The following is a 15,912-nucleotide window of genomic DNA, read 5'->3' on the forward strand; positions in this document are numbered from 1 at the left end:
CACACACACACACACACACACACACACACACACACACACACACACACACACACACAAACACACACATGTTTAATTTCACAACCAATATTTTTCACATTATTTCCAGAACCCCAGCTAACCTGCAGACTCGAGTCCATGCATCAAATGGCTCACGGCTCAGCACGACCACAAGCTCCCAGATCTGCTGAGCACAGAGTGGTACAAGAGGTTTCCGCCGAACGCCTTTACCCCAACCAGCTGTTCAGAGACAGCTCCTCCTCTCCCCTCTCGCTCTCTCGCTCTCTCTTTTCCTCTGTCTCTCTCTCTCTCCCTCTCGCTCTTACTCTCCCCCTTGCCAAAACATCTGTGAGCCATCTCCTCCGAGTTTGATGGGAAATACAAGAGACTAGAGACCTCCCTCCCCCCATTCCCCCCACACACACAAACACACACAACATTTGCTTTCTCTCGCACCCGGCTGTGTTCTGTTTCTTTCGTCTTTCTGTTGTGTTTTTGTGTACGTTTTTTGAACCCCATCTGCTCCCAATAATAATTTATCACAATATAGACTAAAGCATTCATCTATCTGTTTCACAATATGTGAGTTCTGTGTTGAGTGGGAACATACTCATCCATTCTGTATTTTTCTTTAAGCTGCTTACATCCTAAAAGCGCTTTCTCTCGTTTCTACTCCGCTTTTTCCATTTTCCACACGAAGCACATCTTAGTGTGTGTGTGTGTGTGTGTGTCTGTGTGTAAGTGTTTGTGTGTGTATGTGCGTGTCTATATGTGTGTATGTGTGCGTTTGTGTATCTGTGTTAGTGTATATGTGTGTTTTGCTGCGTGCGTGTGTGTGTGTATGTGTGTTAGTGTATGGTTGTGTTTGTGTGTGTGTGTGAGAGTGTGTATGTATTTGTTTGTGTGTGTCAAACCATACACCCCTTCTGATTAGTGACGGCCCAGCATTCCCAGGTGTTCATACTCACACCTGCTGGCACACACACACACACACACACACACACACACACACACACACACACACACATACACGCACACGCATACACACACAAACACACACAAGCGTTTACAGCGAAGAGAGGAACATTTTGTCAGTAATCTCCTCTCCTGTAGATTGCAGCACAGAAAAATCTAATTATTTGGTCAATCCAGCTATGATTGGATTATTACAATGCATGTATACACCTTAGGGGGTGTTCACACAGGCAGTTTTTTTATATTAAAAAACACCTGACCCGGGCGGTTTTTTACCAACTAAAAAACTGACAGGGTGGTTTTGTCAAGTTCATTCTCGAGCAGAATGTTCTAGAGCCAACGTTGCAAATCAGTTACCGCATCAAAGTGGTTTGACTACGCTAGTGTCAGTTACAATGTCGAGGATGAGAAAATTAGCCCTTGTTTTGGCGTTAAATGACAACGACGAGGATAACGATGAACCTTCCCGTTTGTGGGTGCATGACATAAACCGGGGACGGCAGCGGTACGGGGCGTTTCATAGTTTGATTCAGGAGCTACGGTTTGATAATGCACGGTTCAGTGCATATTTCAGACTCGACAAGAGTCAATTTGAAACCTTGTTGCGCATCGTTGCGCCTTCAATAATAAGGCAAGACACCCACATGAGGCAAGCCATCAGTCCAGAGGAACGACTCAGCATTTGTTTAAGGTAAATACGCAAATATATTTATATAAAGGATTATGAAATCAGACGCATGTCTCGTAGCTTATTTTATTACTAGTAACAAGCAGGTAGTAGGTTACCTAGCAACAGGTCTAATGTAAGCTATGTTGTCTTGCCTCCCATACTCTTTGGTGTTGCAGAGCTTGTTCTCACCTTTTCAGCATACGTAGGCAAGGCAAGGCAACTTTATTTATATAGCACTTTTCATACACAAGGCAGACTCAAGTGCTTCACATATAAACATTGTCATAGAAGAAGAAATGGGTAAAATAGAAAGTTAAAAAGGCATTTTAGTATTAAATAGAATATAAAGGCAAATTTAAAAAAGCTTTTTAGAAAGTGCAATGTATTTAAGATTTAGCAGAAAGCTAAAGCAAACATAAAAGTCTTCAGTCTTGTTTTAAAGGTGCTCAGAGTAGGCCTATTTTATATGTATAGCGTCCTTCGCTGGACAGGATGTAGACTGCTAGCATTACGTACCTGACTGTCAGGCCTGCAAATGAAATAGAAACTGCTATCTAACTGCTAACGGCTACAATCAAGATCAACAGGTGTATGCATGCTTGCTCAATTGTTTCAGACTAAACTAAATATCACTCTTTGGGCAGGTATCTGGCAACTGGCGATTCATTCCGGTCCATCGCTTTCGCCTTCAGGATGGGTGCCAGCACTGTGGCAGGCATAGTTCATCAGGTCTGCACAGCTATTTGGGATTGCCTCCTGCCAGATTACATGCCTATTCCAGACAAAGCAGCGTGGAGAAAGATAGCCACTGGATTCCAACAGCTGGATTTCCCCAACTGCATAGGGGCAATGGATGGGAAACACGTAGTCATTGAGGCTCCTCCCTCCAGTGGCACTCTTTATTACAATTACAAAGGCACTTTTTCCATCGTCCTTCTGGCTGTAGTCGACGCCAGGTACTGTTTCAGGCTTGTTGACATCGGGGCCTATGGAAGAAACAGTGATGGGGGAACCCTCTCCTCCTCCGCTTTTGGTACTGCCCTACGGCAGAACACATTGGGTATCCCGGATGACTCCATCCTCCCAGGGGCAGAACATCTTGGCCCGATGCCTCATGTGTTTCTGGCAGACGAAGCCTTCCCCTTGCGCCGTAACATCATGCGCCCATACCCTGGCTACAACACTGGAGAAAAAAAAGTGTTTAACACCCGTCTCTCTCACGTGCGCAGAATGGTCGAGTGTGCGTTTGGCATACTGGCATCCCAATGGAGAGTGTACCGTCGGGTGCTGTGTGTCTCTCCAGAAGTGGCAGAGAATGTGGTAAAGGCCACCTGCATGCTCCATAACTTTCTCAGGTGGGATGCCAGCACTACAATACCGGCTAGGTCATCTACTGGAACATCCACAGCTGCGCCATCACAAGGTCTCCAGAACGCACCTCGCCTTGGCACCAACAATGCTGGCAGAGATGCTGTGGCAGTGAGGGAGAAGTTTGCTCAGTACTTCATGTCTGAAGCTGGACGAGTTCCCTGGCAGGATAACATCTAGGCACAAACATATATATATATATATGTTTATTTATGTTTACATTTATTTATTTATATATATTTATTTATTTATATTAATCCTCTATACAGTTCTCTACATTTATCTTTTTATTTTACTTGAATCCTGTTTTACTTCTATTATTATCTCTACTTTCTATATTAGCTAAGAGTTTATTGTTTACTGTTTTTGTTTACTTTTTATAGTTAGTTAAGAGTTTATTGTTTATCTTATATTATTATTGTTTACTGTTTACTTTTTGTTTTACTTTTTAAAGTTATCTAGAGTGTATTGTTTATCTCATATTGTATATAATTTAATATTGTGTTGTGTTTCTTCTGTAAACTACTGGACAATCAATTTCCTTGAGGGAGTCATCACAAAAGGATCAATAAAGCCTAATCTAATCTAATCTAATCTAATCTAATTTCATCACAAACCAACATACCTCGCTCCGCTTGCCAAGGGTGCAAGACGAGGGTAAATTGAGAGGGAAAAGTTGCATTCACCGGACATTCATGGGTCAGCCGTTAGCTTGCTTCATACGCTATTCACAGACATAAAACGGCATAGAAATGCGACCGGTGTAAGACAAATGAACTATAAAACTTACACACAAAATGTTTCAATATGAACCCAACATTTATATAACCAAAATACAGGCTTTAAGACATATTAACTTACGTCTTCGACGCGACTACGCGCGAAACACGCATCGCCGTGAATGCTGCTGTGCGCCTCTAAAAGGGTACCGGGTGAGACGTAAACAAAAGGTTCCGGGGCGCAATACAGGTGGATACATAATAGGTCCGTTACATAGGCCTTAAAAGAACCAACCAAACCAACAGCTCTTTTAAGAGCTACCCAAAGCTTCTGCTTAAAAGCTATTCCATTTCATCACCAGCAAACACCAGATGATGTGGTGAAGTTGAAGTTTTCTCTGAATCTTGGAAGCAGTACCACACCCATGAACGATAAAGCTGACATAAGTTTACATTTATTTTTTATACCTAATAGAAATTGTGTGGCTCCTATGTATATCAAAGTGGGTATTGTAGTGCTAAAACAAGATAAAATGTTAAATCTCCTTCAGAATATCTAATGTAAAGAAAGAGGTACAAAGCAGATGTTTGTGTTTAAATGTAATAATTTAATTTAATAATTTCATTTATTCTCCAAACTCGATGTCATAAAACAGGGACTGCATTCTACACTTTAGCAATGCCTGTTTGCGAGGCTCCAACCTTGCCAGTGTGGGTGCAAAGCTCAATAGGAAACGCTCATGCTCATTCTCCTCTTTCGCAAGGGCACTGAGGACCTGTTGCTGGTAGGGGGTTATGGTCGCAGTGGCCTGCCTCTTCCTCCCTCTTTGTACTCTCATGGGCCCGAATTCCTGCTGCTGTTCTTGTTGAGGTGGTTGTGGGGGTGGAGATGGAGAGGGTGGGGGCCTAGATGAATGGGGTGGGGGCCTTGATGAACTGCCATTTAAAGAACCAGGCCCAGGTTGACTACTGATTGTGTCATCCAATGTAGTCTGTCAGGTAAAGGAAACACGGGACAAAACACAACATTACACAAAGCATAATTTTTTTTTCCTTCGCAATCTACAGGATTAAACACAGGACATAGTCATACAGCTGATAAGCTTCACTCGTTTGATTTAGCCTACAATTATGAATTGGCCTGTTCATCATGGCACATTAGCCCAATCTCATCTAGTCTTACCTCATTGTTTTCACACATTGCATTCAAAATGCTCTCTGCTGTCTGGCTTGGCTGGTCGAAGTTACTAATTGTGAGCCTTTCCTGGACATAAGGCTCCAGGAAAGATAGAATTTTTACATATTTCCAACTGTGTTTATGTCCTCCCTCCGATCCACTCCTCCTCTCCTTCATTTCCTTTCTTTCTTTGCCGTACTTGCCTCTAAGGTATTTCCATTTGTCACGGCAATCCTCCCCTACAGTGAATAAAAGTAAACAACAGGCTAGGATTAAGCCCTACCAAGAATTTCTCTAGCAGCTACTAACGCTTTCGCGTTGTCCGTATCACCAGCCCTCAGCTCAGCTGTGCCCTCAGCTGTACGAAAGCAGCGTCCCTAGCAACCGGACATCTTTGACATCGAGCCGATAAAATCTTCCTAATAACTATAAAACTAAAGATCAGACACAATCACTGACTAAAGATTATGCAAGTAAAAAGTATATTTCTCGCTAGAAATGTTATTAGAAACACGTTTAACGGTGATAACTGGATAGTTTGTTAGGTGAGCAGATAAACATTAAAATTAATACTTACACTTATGTCCCAAAATCCCACCGATCGTCCTCCAGATACTCTCCTTGTGATAAATGTTGTGGTATAATTTGTTGGTCATGTCATACAACTCAACATGTTCACTGACAAGAACAACAAGTTGCTCCGTCGGGAAAGACGTCTTGGTTTGGGTCGCCATTCTTGAATTTCCAACGTTTTTCCTAGTGACGTAGGTTCTTGTTCATTGGTCAGCTGTCAAAAAACTACCTGACGTCGGGTGCTTTTTCTTGGCGAGTTGAATTTATCCCAACTTGAAAACCACCCAGAGCAGTGAAAAAAACCCGCTGGCAGCGGTGTTTTTAAAAGCACCCAGGATGTTTTTACAAAAACACCCTGTATCATAGGAATATAATGTAAAACATCCACCCGCACCTGAAAAAAAAACTGCCTGTGTGAACACCCCCTAAGTCTAACTCAAATCGATAAGCTTTCATGTTTACGGTCAATCGGATTGGAATTGTTTTTTGCGTTCTGCGCATGCTCGATATTTTTTCCAGGGGCGTTGTCGCCGCCGGAAAACGAGAAACTGCGATTTATTTAAAAAGGTGGTACATTGAGGAAGCCGGTGTCGTGCCAAATTAGTTACCCCCCATAATAATTGCATCCACGGCCGCGGAAGCGCGCATGCATTCAGTGCAGGTTGAAGTAACAGACAGACACTACGCTTCGACTTCACCCAAGGCTGAATTAAAAGTTCATGTTTTTCTAAATGTTGATGAGTCCGCATACGGGTCGGAACAATGGAGCATCGGAGAAATTAAATGGACCCAAACTGACGTCTGACGTCTGACGTCTGTCAACTGAAAACATCTTTCTCGAATTCCACCTCAGTTTGTTGTTGCTGGTGACGTTAAGAGGTCAGCCAGTGGCTCTATTGCCACTAGGTTAAATGGGTACGGCGCAACCTATCGTACCAGGGTATGACATGCTTCGGCCAACGAATCGATTTTCACCACCATGTATAATTGGAAGTTTGCAGTTGTCCAATTGAGAAGCATGGTCAAACTATATCTTTAATCGGATTAAGCTGTGCATGTAAACACACTGACTGTTGGCCTGTGTGTTCAAATCTAAGTGTCTGTGTGTGTGTGTGTGTGTGTGTATGTGTGTGTGTGTGTGTGTGTGTGCGCGTGTTGTATTTATCTAAATTGTGTGTCTTTGGGGTGTAGCCCTTCACAATAAGATTAAAAATCCGTCCTCACCCAAACATCCAGCTTCAGACCAGCCTCTTCCCCACCTCAGACTCAATTCAATACGCTGCACTTTATGTTTTTACCTTGGTTGTGCAGGCGATACACGAACGGACAATGGAGGATGAAGAGTAGTGTATCGTCTCTGTATCACTCAGATGTAATTAATATGCAAAAATAAGCTAACCTTCTCTTTATGATTCGTATGGCTACAATGCACTCTATCCTGTTGTTAATAAACACCTCCATTGTTCTCGGCCTCATTTGCAAATCCCTTGGAATTACAGCGCTAACCACGACATGTTAGCTCAGATTCAGCCGACCAACAGGCAGGGTAGAGTATGGGGGTACGCTCAGTGACGTGCTTTGTCGTTAATTGGGCACGTGCACATCCTTAAAACACAGCACAACAGTGTGGCCATCCATCACCAGAGATTAGTATATGCTTCCACATACATGCGCCTGTGTGTGTGTGTGTGTGTGTGTGTGTGTGTGTGTGTGTGTGTGTGTGTGTGTGTGTGTGTGTGTGTGTGTGTGTGTGTGTGCGTGTGTGTGTGTGTGTGTGTGTGTGTGTGTGTGTGTGTGTGTGTGTGTGTGTGTGTGTGTACGTGTGTGTACGTGTGTGTGCCATATAGTTAGGCTTGAGATGGGTATTCATGGACCACACATTGCGCTGGCCCTGTGTTTAAACAGTTATTCACGCTCTGGTTCAGCTGCCCGCTTCCACACTGGTGCTGCTTGAAACCTGAGCCTCATGTGCACGTGTGTGAGTATGTGCATGTGTGAGTTTGTGCATCTGTGTGTGTGTCTGTGTGTATGTGTGAGAGTGTGTGTGTGTATATGTGTGTGTGAGTATGTGTGTGTGTTTGAGTATGTGCATGTGTGTGAGTATGTGCGTGTGTGAGTATGTGCATCTGCTTGTATAGGCACAATTATGTTTTTGATGCAACATTTCTCTGCAGTTTGTATTGCATATCTGGCCTGCCACAATTCATACATCAAAGTAAAAGTCTTATTGAAAGGATCAAGTCATTATCATTCAAACACTAACAGTGACCTAATAGGATGCATTCATTATCATTCATGAGCAGTTACTTGCAGTAACATGACATTTCACGCATTGTTGATCACTCTTACTCACACTGTGATATTCGGATCACTCCTCAGCGTGGGGATAGGAGCCTGAAAAAGGTGCAGAGCGGGCCCCTAGCAGCCAGCCAGCTAGCTAGATGCGGCCCCCCTACCAGCCAGCCAGCTAGCTGGATGAGGCGGCCCCTAGCAGCAGCCAACTCTCTCTTTATCCCTCCAGCTTTCCTCTCTCTCTCTCTCTCTCTCTCTCTCTCTCTCTCTCTCTCTCTCTCTCTCATTCCCTGGGGCGTTTGACTACACATGGGACTGGGGGGTTCTTGACCTATTGGTGGCCTTGGAGCCATATTTAAGATAATGTTTCTGTTAGAGAAGACCCCCCCCACACACACACAAGCACACACATACACGCACCAGACCCCCTCAACTGGTCCTTAATGTATGTGTGTGTTTGTGTATGTGTGTGTGTGTGTGTGTGTGTGTGTGTGTGTGTGTGTGTGTGTGTGTGTGTGTGTGTGTGTGTGTGTGTGTGTGTGTGTGTGTGTGTGTGTGTGTGTGTGTGTGTGTGTGTGTGAGTAGTTCCCTTGGGTCTTCTTTGCAGGTATTATTATTGTTTTATTAGCTTCATTGAATGTAAAGGAGAAGACTGATATCACACACGCAGACATACACACATGAATGTATGCAGGATTCTGTCAAAGCTTTATGAATGCAGAACTACACATAAACATATACATACACACAGACACACAGACACAGACACACACACATACACCTAAGTCCTTGGACATCCTGAGACACATGCATCCATAAATACAGACAGACACATGGACACACAGACACCCACACAATTTCACAAGTACACACACACACACACACACACACACACACACACACACACACACACACACACACACACACACACACACACACACACACACACACACACACACACACACACATACACACACACACACAAAAGTACACACAGAGACACACACAAGTACACACAGACACAAGTGCACACAGACAAATGTAGAAACAGACACAGGTCATCATCCAGCTTGAAAAATAGGAATAACACAGACACACACTCACAATCAAAGACAAAGGCACACACACCAACATTTGTGCACTCACACACACGCACGCACACACACTCACACACGCAAACACACACAGACACACACATACACATAGACGTACACATACACAAACACACTGACACACACTCACACACATACACGCACACTTTCCCCACACACAAACAAAGTCAAAGACACACACTCATCCTCAGAGACACACACTAACTTGAAGACACACACACGGTGAGAACTCTTCCCATATGCTGGTGGTCGGTTGCTGGTAGGGTTAGGTGGGGAGGGAGGGGGGGGTTGAGGTCAGCCGCCTGCACAGGGATGACATCAGCTCTGCCGTCTCCGTGACAACCATGTGTGAATCGAATATGACTAATCGCTGCTCAGAGAGGGAGAGAGTGAGAGAGCTTAGAAAGAGAGAGAGAGAGAGAGAGAGAGAGAGAGAGAGAGAGAGAGAGAGAGAGAGAGAGAGAGAGAGAGAGAGAGAGAGATGTGGTAACGTCTGCTTTGGAAGTGTGTTTGTGTGTGTGTGTGTGTGTGTGTGTGTGTGTGTGTGTGTGTGTGGGTGTGTGTGTGTGTGTGTGTGTGTGTGTGTGTGCAGTGGCGGACTCAGGGGGGGGGGGCAGGGGGGGGCAGGCGACCGCCCCCCCTCGTGGCTCAATGGTTGAAAAAGCACGCTAAAGTGCCCTTCAAGAGTGTCGAAAACGAGAGGAAATACCTTATTGGCTGCCCTTTTCACGTGCAAAACATGATTAGGTGCCCTCTAAATTATGATGATGTGCCCTCTAGAACAAGAAAATTCAACGAAGTGCCTTAATGAGTGCCCTTTTAGTGCCCCCTTTAGTACCCTGATAGTGCCCTTCTGCCCGTCTGGTGCCCTTCTAGTGCCCTGATAGTCCCCTTCTGCCCGTCTGGTCCTTCTAGTGCCCTGATAGTCCCCTTCTGCCCGTCTGGTCTTTCTAGTGCCCTGATGGTCCCCTTCTGCCCGTCTGGTCCTTCAAGTGCCCTTCTGCCCATCTGGTGCCCTTCTAGTACCCTGATAGTGCCCTTCTGCCCGTCTGGTCCTTCTAGTGCCCTTCCAGGGCCCTTCTAGTGCCCTTCTAGTACCCTGATAGTGCCCTTCTGCCCGTCTGGTCCTTCTAGTGCCCTTCTAGTGCCCTTCTAGTGTCCTTCTAGTACCCTGATAGTGCCGTTCTGCCCGTCTGGTCCTTCTAGTGCCCTTCCAGTGCCCTTCCAGTGCCCTTCCAGTGCCCTTCTAGTGCCCTGATAGTGCCCTTCTGCTCGTCTGGTCCTTATAGTGCCCTTCTAGTGCTCTTCTGCCCGTCTGGTGCCCTTCTAGTGCCCTTCTGCCCGTCTGGTGCCCCCTTAATATTTTCAGTTTGTATAATCTCTTTAAAATGTATATACATTTTTTGAGCGTTCAAGATCATTCAAGTGTAGGTCATTTCATGCAAGAGAGACGATAATGGTCAGCTATCACCTCAACATGAGGAAAACTTCCTTAAATGTTTCCGTAGCTGGCTGTCAGCGGTGGTACGGTGGTATGGTAGCGGCACATTGAATTTTCTCCAGTCTAATTTTTACTTAAATGTTAGTAAAGATGACAGCAGTAAAAGGCATCCTCCTTTCTTTGGCTAAAATGTGAATGTGCACAATGATGTGAACAACTCATTTTGGTGTTTATAAAGTCGCTAGAATAAGGGGAAACAGTGTCTTTGAAGCAAAAATATTTCTGGGGGAGGACCACCAGACCCCCGGTTTAAATTATGAGCCCAACTATTTTTGTAAGTGCTACATGGAGATGTAACAAGTGCCCCGAATGGGACCTTCAAGGCAGCGCTTGCTAAGGTTAAGGGATAGGACCTTCCAGGCAGCGCTGCCTTTAAGGCTCCGTTGGGGGAACAAAACACCATCAAGTTAGAAAAGCCGCTGTGTCCGCTGGTGGGGCCCCATGTTTTCCAGAATGTGCCCTTTTTATTTTTTCGCCCCTGCCCTTCAAAAAGTCTGAGTCCGCCACTGTGTGTGCGTGTGCGTGTGCGTGTGCGTGTGCGTGTGTGTGTGTGTGTGTGTGTGTGTGTGTGTGTGTGTGTTTGTGTGTGCAGAGATTAAATTATTGTAAGTTTTCTCTGGTTTTGAGAGATTTACAGTACATCAGCAGGTCTGTCTCACCGGTTCACCTGCTGACACCCGCCCATGGCTAGCACGGCTCGCTTAGTTCCATGGTGCACTGAACAAGTGTCACAAATCCACCTCTGGATTAATAAAGTCTGGTGGCAGAGCTCTCATCTGGGAGAACGGGGCTGTTCACTTTAGTTTTGCTTCATCTTAGTTTCAACCAATCACATTGCTGAAGGCCAGAACCTGTAAGCGTGGGTTAGGCCGACACAAGCAGGGTGGCACTAGCGACCTTAACAAATGGAACTTAACAAAGGGTCTGTAGAGGTTTCAGATCAACGCTGTGTCAACCGGCAGCAGTATGACACACGACATTGTTCCTGTTGTCAGATTACAGTTTTTTTCAATTGCTTGAAAAACACTATACTTAGACCAAAGTAACACAACTTGAAGTTTGTGTTACTATACCTTAAACACATGTAACCATTCCTTAAAGGTGACATTTAATGCTATTTTCACAACAAGTAAACATAGCATTTGAGTTTCCAAAAACATGTTTTTGAAGCTGTTTGCTTGAAATAACGTTTAGGAAAAAAAATCTCGCCTACCGCTATTCCCTCTGTTTCAGTCCCTTTCAGAATGCGCTGTTTCAGGGGGGTGTAGCTTCAATGCAAATGAGCTACCATCCATTGCATTTGGACACCCCCTTCTAACAAACTGTTACCAATGGTTACGGAGAGAGTGTACCATAGCATGTGAAATTAGCGGACATGGCAGCTTCAGTGGTTCAACCATATATGTTCTAATCTGAATCGGATCCTGAAGAAGGAGAGGAGGCTCCTGCAGAACCTCAGACTCCGAGAATTCAGCAGGATGCTTCTGAATGGTTAGTCAAAGAAAAGCTTTCTATTTTTTAAGGAACTTTTCAACGTCATTGTCTGAGTTTCCCGTATAAGTTAGACGCTAGCTGCTGGCACTAGATATATAGAAGACATTAGGGTTGACGCGGTGTGGACATTTTCACACCGAGTAATACACTCGCGTCAACACCGGTATTACCGAGTATACACGGTAGGCCTATAAACTTTGAAACTAGGTCAACCGCCATCTTATCCGCCATCTTATCCGTCAACAGTTTGTGACAGTGTCTGAATCGCTGTCTAATCAATACTTCATTCACTGCCTCTTCCGTGTTCATTAGAATACTATGAATAGTCTGCGTTGGGTTCAGATGCTTGAATCAGATGATTGCAGGGACAGACCCTGTGATTCAGTATGCATGGTAAGGTGCTCATGGAAAATATGTGTCATAGTAGTAGTGCAAAACGAAATAAAAATAAGTATGTAGTAGCCATCTTTAGAAGCTAGGCGATTATATAGTAAGCCTATTGAATTTACACTAGTTATAACTATATTTTTCTTCTATTTCACAAAACGTGAAATTATGTCAACCAGATGTGTTTGTGTTGTAAACTTGAGAATGCCTAGCGCTACTGGACATTCATTTTCCCATTGCAAGAAATGGGAAAATGTTCACAACAAGTAATCTCAGCTTAATTTACCTGCACAGCATTCCTAGAAATGGATAGACCACATTTTTAGGAGCGAACCGCAGGATCACGGCGTGGAATGCCTCCAAAGAGGACGTCTGGTCGTGGGGACTGAGCTTTGCCATATCCCTCAGGACTGTCTTCTAATGCCGCTTTTCCACTGCATGGTACCAGCTCGACACGACTCGACTCAGCTCGCATTTTTTGCGTTTCCACCGCGAAAACATGGTATCTGGTACCTGAAGTGGCTGCTTTTTCTAGTACCGCCTCGCTCTAGGTTCCAAGCGGCTGAGCCGATGCTAAAAGGTGACGTCGGCAGACGGCCGGCCACTGATTGGCCAGAGAGTGTGACGAAGTCACGAGAGCGACATGGCAACCATGCTGGTAACAGCCATAGCAGCGCCGCAGCCAACATATTCCACTTCTTCAACATGCCAGCTAATAATATGAACACGAATACCATCGCATCGATGTTCTCCATTGTTGTTATGTGGGTTCTGTCCATGTGTGGGTTACGTAGGTGTTGTTTGCGTCGCGTACAAAAATACGTCACGGCCCTTTCACGCAGCCGACCCCGCCCACGTCCCGGAGGTACTATTTGCGGTGGAAAAGGACCCGCGCTGCTACCGTGTCGAGTCGTGTCGTGTCGAGTCGAGCTACATGTGCGGTGGAAAAGCGGCATTAGTCAGCGCCTTCTCCAGCTTGTAGAATGCAGGAGTTGCTGAAAGACAAAAATATCATACATTATATCCTACTTATTGGTAAGTATCCTAATTATTGGTTGTGCCAAAGTCCTTGAAAGACACAGTAGCCTGGACAGCTGTAACAAAAAGTATACATTTATGATAGCAGGGCAATCCTGGGAATAAAACATGACTGCACTGTTACAGTATAAACACTACCAACCTTCACTTCTGTAATGTGAACGAAGAGTCTTCAAAGAGAGTTGTGTGCCAACATGGTGTCTCTGAGGTGGCTCAGTATTGCAGCCAATATCCCTTGTAGCAGGTAACTCCGGTGGTGCATGATGCTCTGAGGCCTATCGGAAAAAACATGCAAACCTTATCTTGCATGTATAGCTCTGTGTCTGTATCAAGCATAACTATAATATACATATTATATTCACCGTGTATATATAATTACCATTCACATTAAAATAAATTCTATACATTCTCCCTGTACCTTTAGATACCTCCCTTCCTCTCTCTGGATGGGAGCTTCGTTGGTATTTGAATTGCCATTGTAGCCACGAAATCTGATACTCAGGCTATGTCTATCGAATGACTTCTGTGTTATGTAGATTCCGTTAACTGTCTTGCAGTCTCAACGATGGTCACTCCAACTCCCCTATGTCACCTTTGCATTAACTACCCACATTGCAAACGTTTCCCCATAAAAATCTCGTTCACCCATTGTCTCACTGAATGTATCCTTGGTAGCTTTGCAGCATGTGCTCTCCCTAGCCTTTCATTGTTTTCAATGGAAAAACTCACGCCACAACACGCACAAGTTCATGCTAATCTACTGAAGAATCACACAGCTAATTATTTGTATACTTACATGTCCCTCGTCTGCAGGTATTCCACGCAAAGTTGGAAGGGACCCCTCGTAGAGATAAAGTTTCACAGCTAATCCTTCCGTGTACTGACCGAAGTTGGAGAAACAGTCGTAAAGTGGTTATAGCGCAGACCAACAGGTTTTTGCCGACTGTAGCCGGGACTTCGCCTTCAAGAATGAAATCAATCCACGTCGCTCTTTCGTCCTCTGGGACACGATGGAGGGATTTGTGGACGTCCATACAGCCAACAACAGAACACCTCTTGTGAATCCTCGACATGATGAATTCCAAACATGCAACACAATAGGCCGTATCTTACTTATACTCTGATTGAAGGGGGGTGGGGAAGTGGGAGGTTGAGGATGTAGTGTATGATCGCCAACCACATGCCCGCATGCCTCTTCTGCAGGCAATGGAAAAGGCCTGCGGAGACATTGAGGTAAGGTCAATCCATGGATGGATTCGGCACACAAGGCGAAGTTCCATAAGCCCACACACACAATTGCCGTGTTTTTATGTGTTTCCCTGAACTATTTTAACACATTTTGCAAAATTTGTCTCATTGTGACAAAACTCTACACACAAGCAAATAAGACACAATACTGGGAAATAAACCATTCACATCTATGTCAAATTGAAACTCGGCTATCGACAACCAACAATTCTTTATAAAAATGGCACTCTGATGACAAAATGATACACACTTGCATCATATGAATACTCTACATTGAGGTACTGTACATTACAGTGCAGTAAATACAGTTTGAGCAAAAATAAAACAAAAATAAACCCTTCTGTACTGTAAACACAGAAAAACATGGCAATTGTGTGTGGGTGGGCTTATGGATCCTGCCGGATGTTGGGGTCTGGCCATAGGATCTCATCAACATCACAAGCAATGTTTTCTCCCGCTAAGCATCGGGGAAAATATTGCCTTGTGTGCCGAATTCATCCATGGATTGACCCTAAGTAGATGTCTCCGCAGGTCTGTTCCATTGCCTGCAGAAGAGGCATGCGAGCATGTGGTGGCGGTCATATACGCGCCATCTCCAAGCCGAAAATAATTCTTCTATGGGGTTTAGAAATGGTGTGTAAGGGGGCAAGTATAGGACTTCAAATTGATGATGGTTGGTGAGGTGAACCAGTTGCGGACCAGAGCAGCCCGATGGAAACTAACATTATCCCAGCCAACAACAAACCTGGGCTGCTCTGGTCTGTCCTGTACAGCTGCATCGTGAAGTGCATCCAGAAATGTTCTTATATGTTCGGTATTGAAGGTACCTAGTTTTGCTTGATGGTGCAGTAGCCCTTGAAGGCTTATGGCAGCACACAATGAGATATTTCCCCCGCGCTGCCCCGGGACTTGCACAACTTTGGCCAATTATTTTACGACCCCATCTTCTTGTTTTGCTGAGGCTGATTCCAGCCTCATCAATGTAAATAAATTAATGAGGCTGTGCAGCTCCATCCATCTCCAAGATGCTCTGTAACAAAACTGGTACTTCTCTGAATGTATCTATGTGGTACTGATACAATGGCACACATTCAGCTGTAACTGGATGACACCAATACTGTATTGTAAATGTAAAGGACTGTAACACTTACCTGTACATATTCACGTCAAAGTCCTTTGACCCTGACACTGTTCCTCTGAAATGGGACCCTGTACAATTGCCTCATTGTAATTTGGTGCTTTACCAAGATGCGTCTGATAGTGGAAACGCTTACTCGCTCTATGTTATTGAATACTTCTCCATCTGCAAGTATTTGTTGCTGTAGCTGGTTGAGACGGATTGCATTGTTTGCTCTGACCAG

At 44.6% G+C, this 15,912-nt stretch overlaps 1 protein-coding gene and 1 long non-coding RNA gene across 8 annotated transcripts; one reads left to right on the forward strand and one right to left on the reverse strand.

Annotated features, from left to right (window-relative positions):
• The first annotated feature begins 1,187 nt into the window (after positions 1–1,187).
• On the forward strand, positions 1,188–3,460 carry LOC115542891 (uncharacterized). Its single transcript, XM_030355381.1, has 2 exons — positions 1,188–1,663; positions 2,287–3,460. Exons 1-2 carry the CDS (start codon positions 1,368–1,370, stop codon positions 3,188–3,190), a joined length of 1,200 nt encoding a protein of 399 aa, XP_030211241.1. The 5' UTR covers positions 1,188–1,367; the 3' UTR covers positions 3,191–3,460.
• On the reverse strand, positions 1,713–5,903 carry LOC115542892 (uncharacterized). 7 transcript variants are annotated; one of them, XR_003976627.1, is made up of 4 exons: positions 5,484–5,903; positions 3,872–4,721; positions 3,636–3,734; positions 1,713–3,113 (listed from the first exon to the last, which is right to left on the reverse strand). It is a non-coding gene; the product is annotated as an uncharacterized LOC115542892 (long non-coding RNA). The 7 variants fall into 7 exon arrangements; XR_003976625.1 differs by having other exon boundaries at positions 3,872–5,145; XR_003976626.1 differs by having other exon boundaries at positions 4,913–5,903.
• Positions 5,904–15,912: the final 10,009 nt, after the last annotated feature.

This window comes from Gadus morhua, chromosome 4 (genome assembly GCF_902167405.1).
Source record: "Gadus morhua chromosome 4, gadMor3.0, whole genome shotgun sequence".
Taxonomy (NCBI): Eukaryota; Metazoa; Chordata; class Actinopteri; order Gadiformes; family Gadidae; genus Gadus; species Gadus morhua.

Excerpts from the sequence above, each read along its gene's own strand:
- LOC115542891 (XM_030355381.1), top strand. The coding sequence starts at position 1,368 with ATGTCGAGGATGAGAAAATTAGCCCTTGTTTTGGCGTTAAATGACAAC. Across the intron at positions 1,664-2,286 it reads CGACTCAGCATTTGTTTAAG|GTATCTGGCAACTGGCGATT; the intron begins GTAAATACGCAA and ends CTCTTTGGGCAG.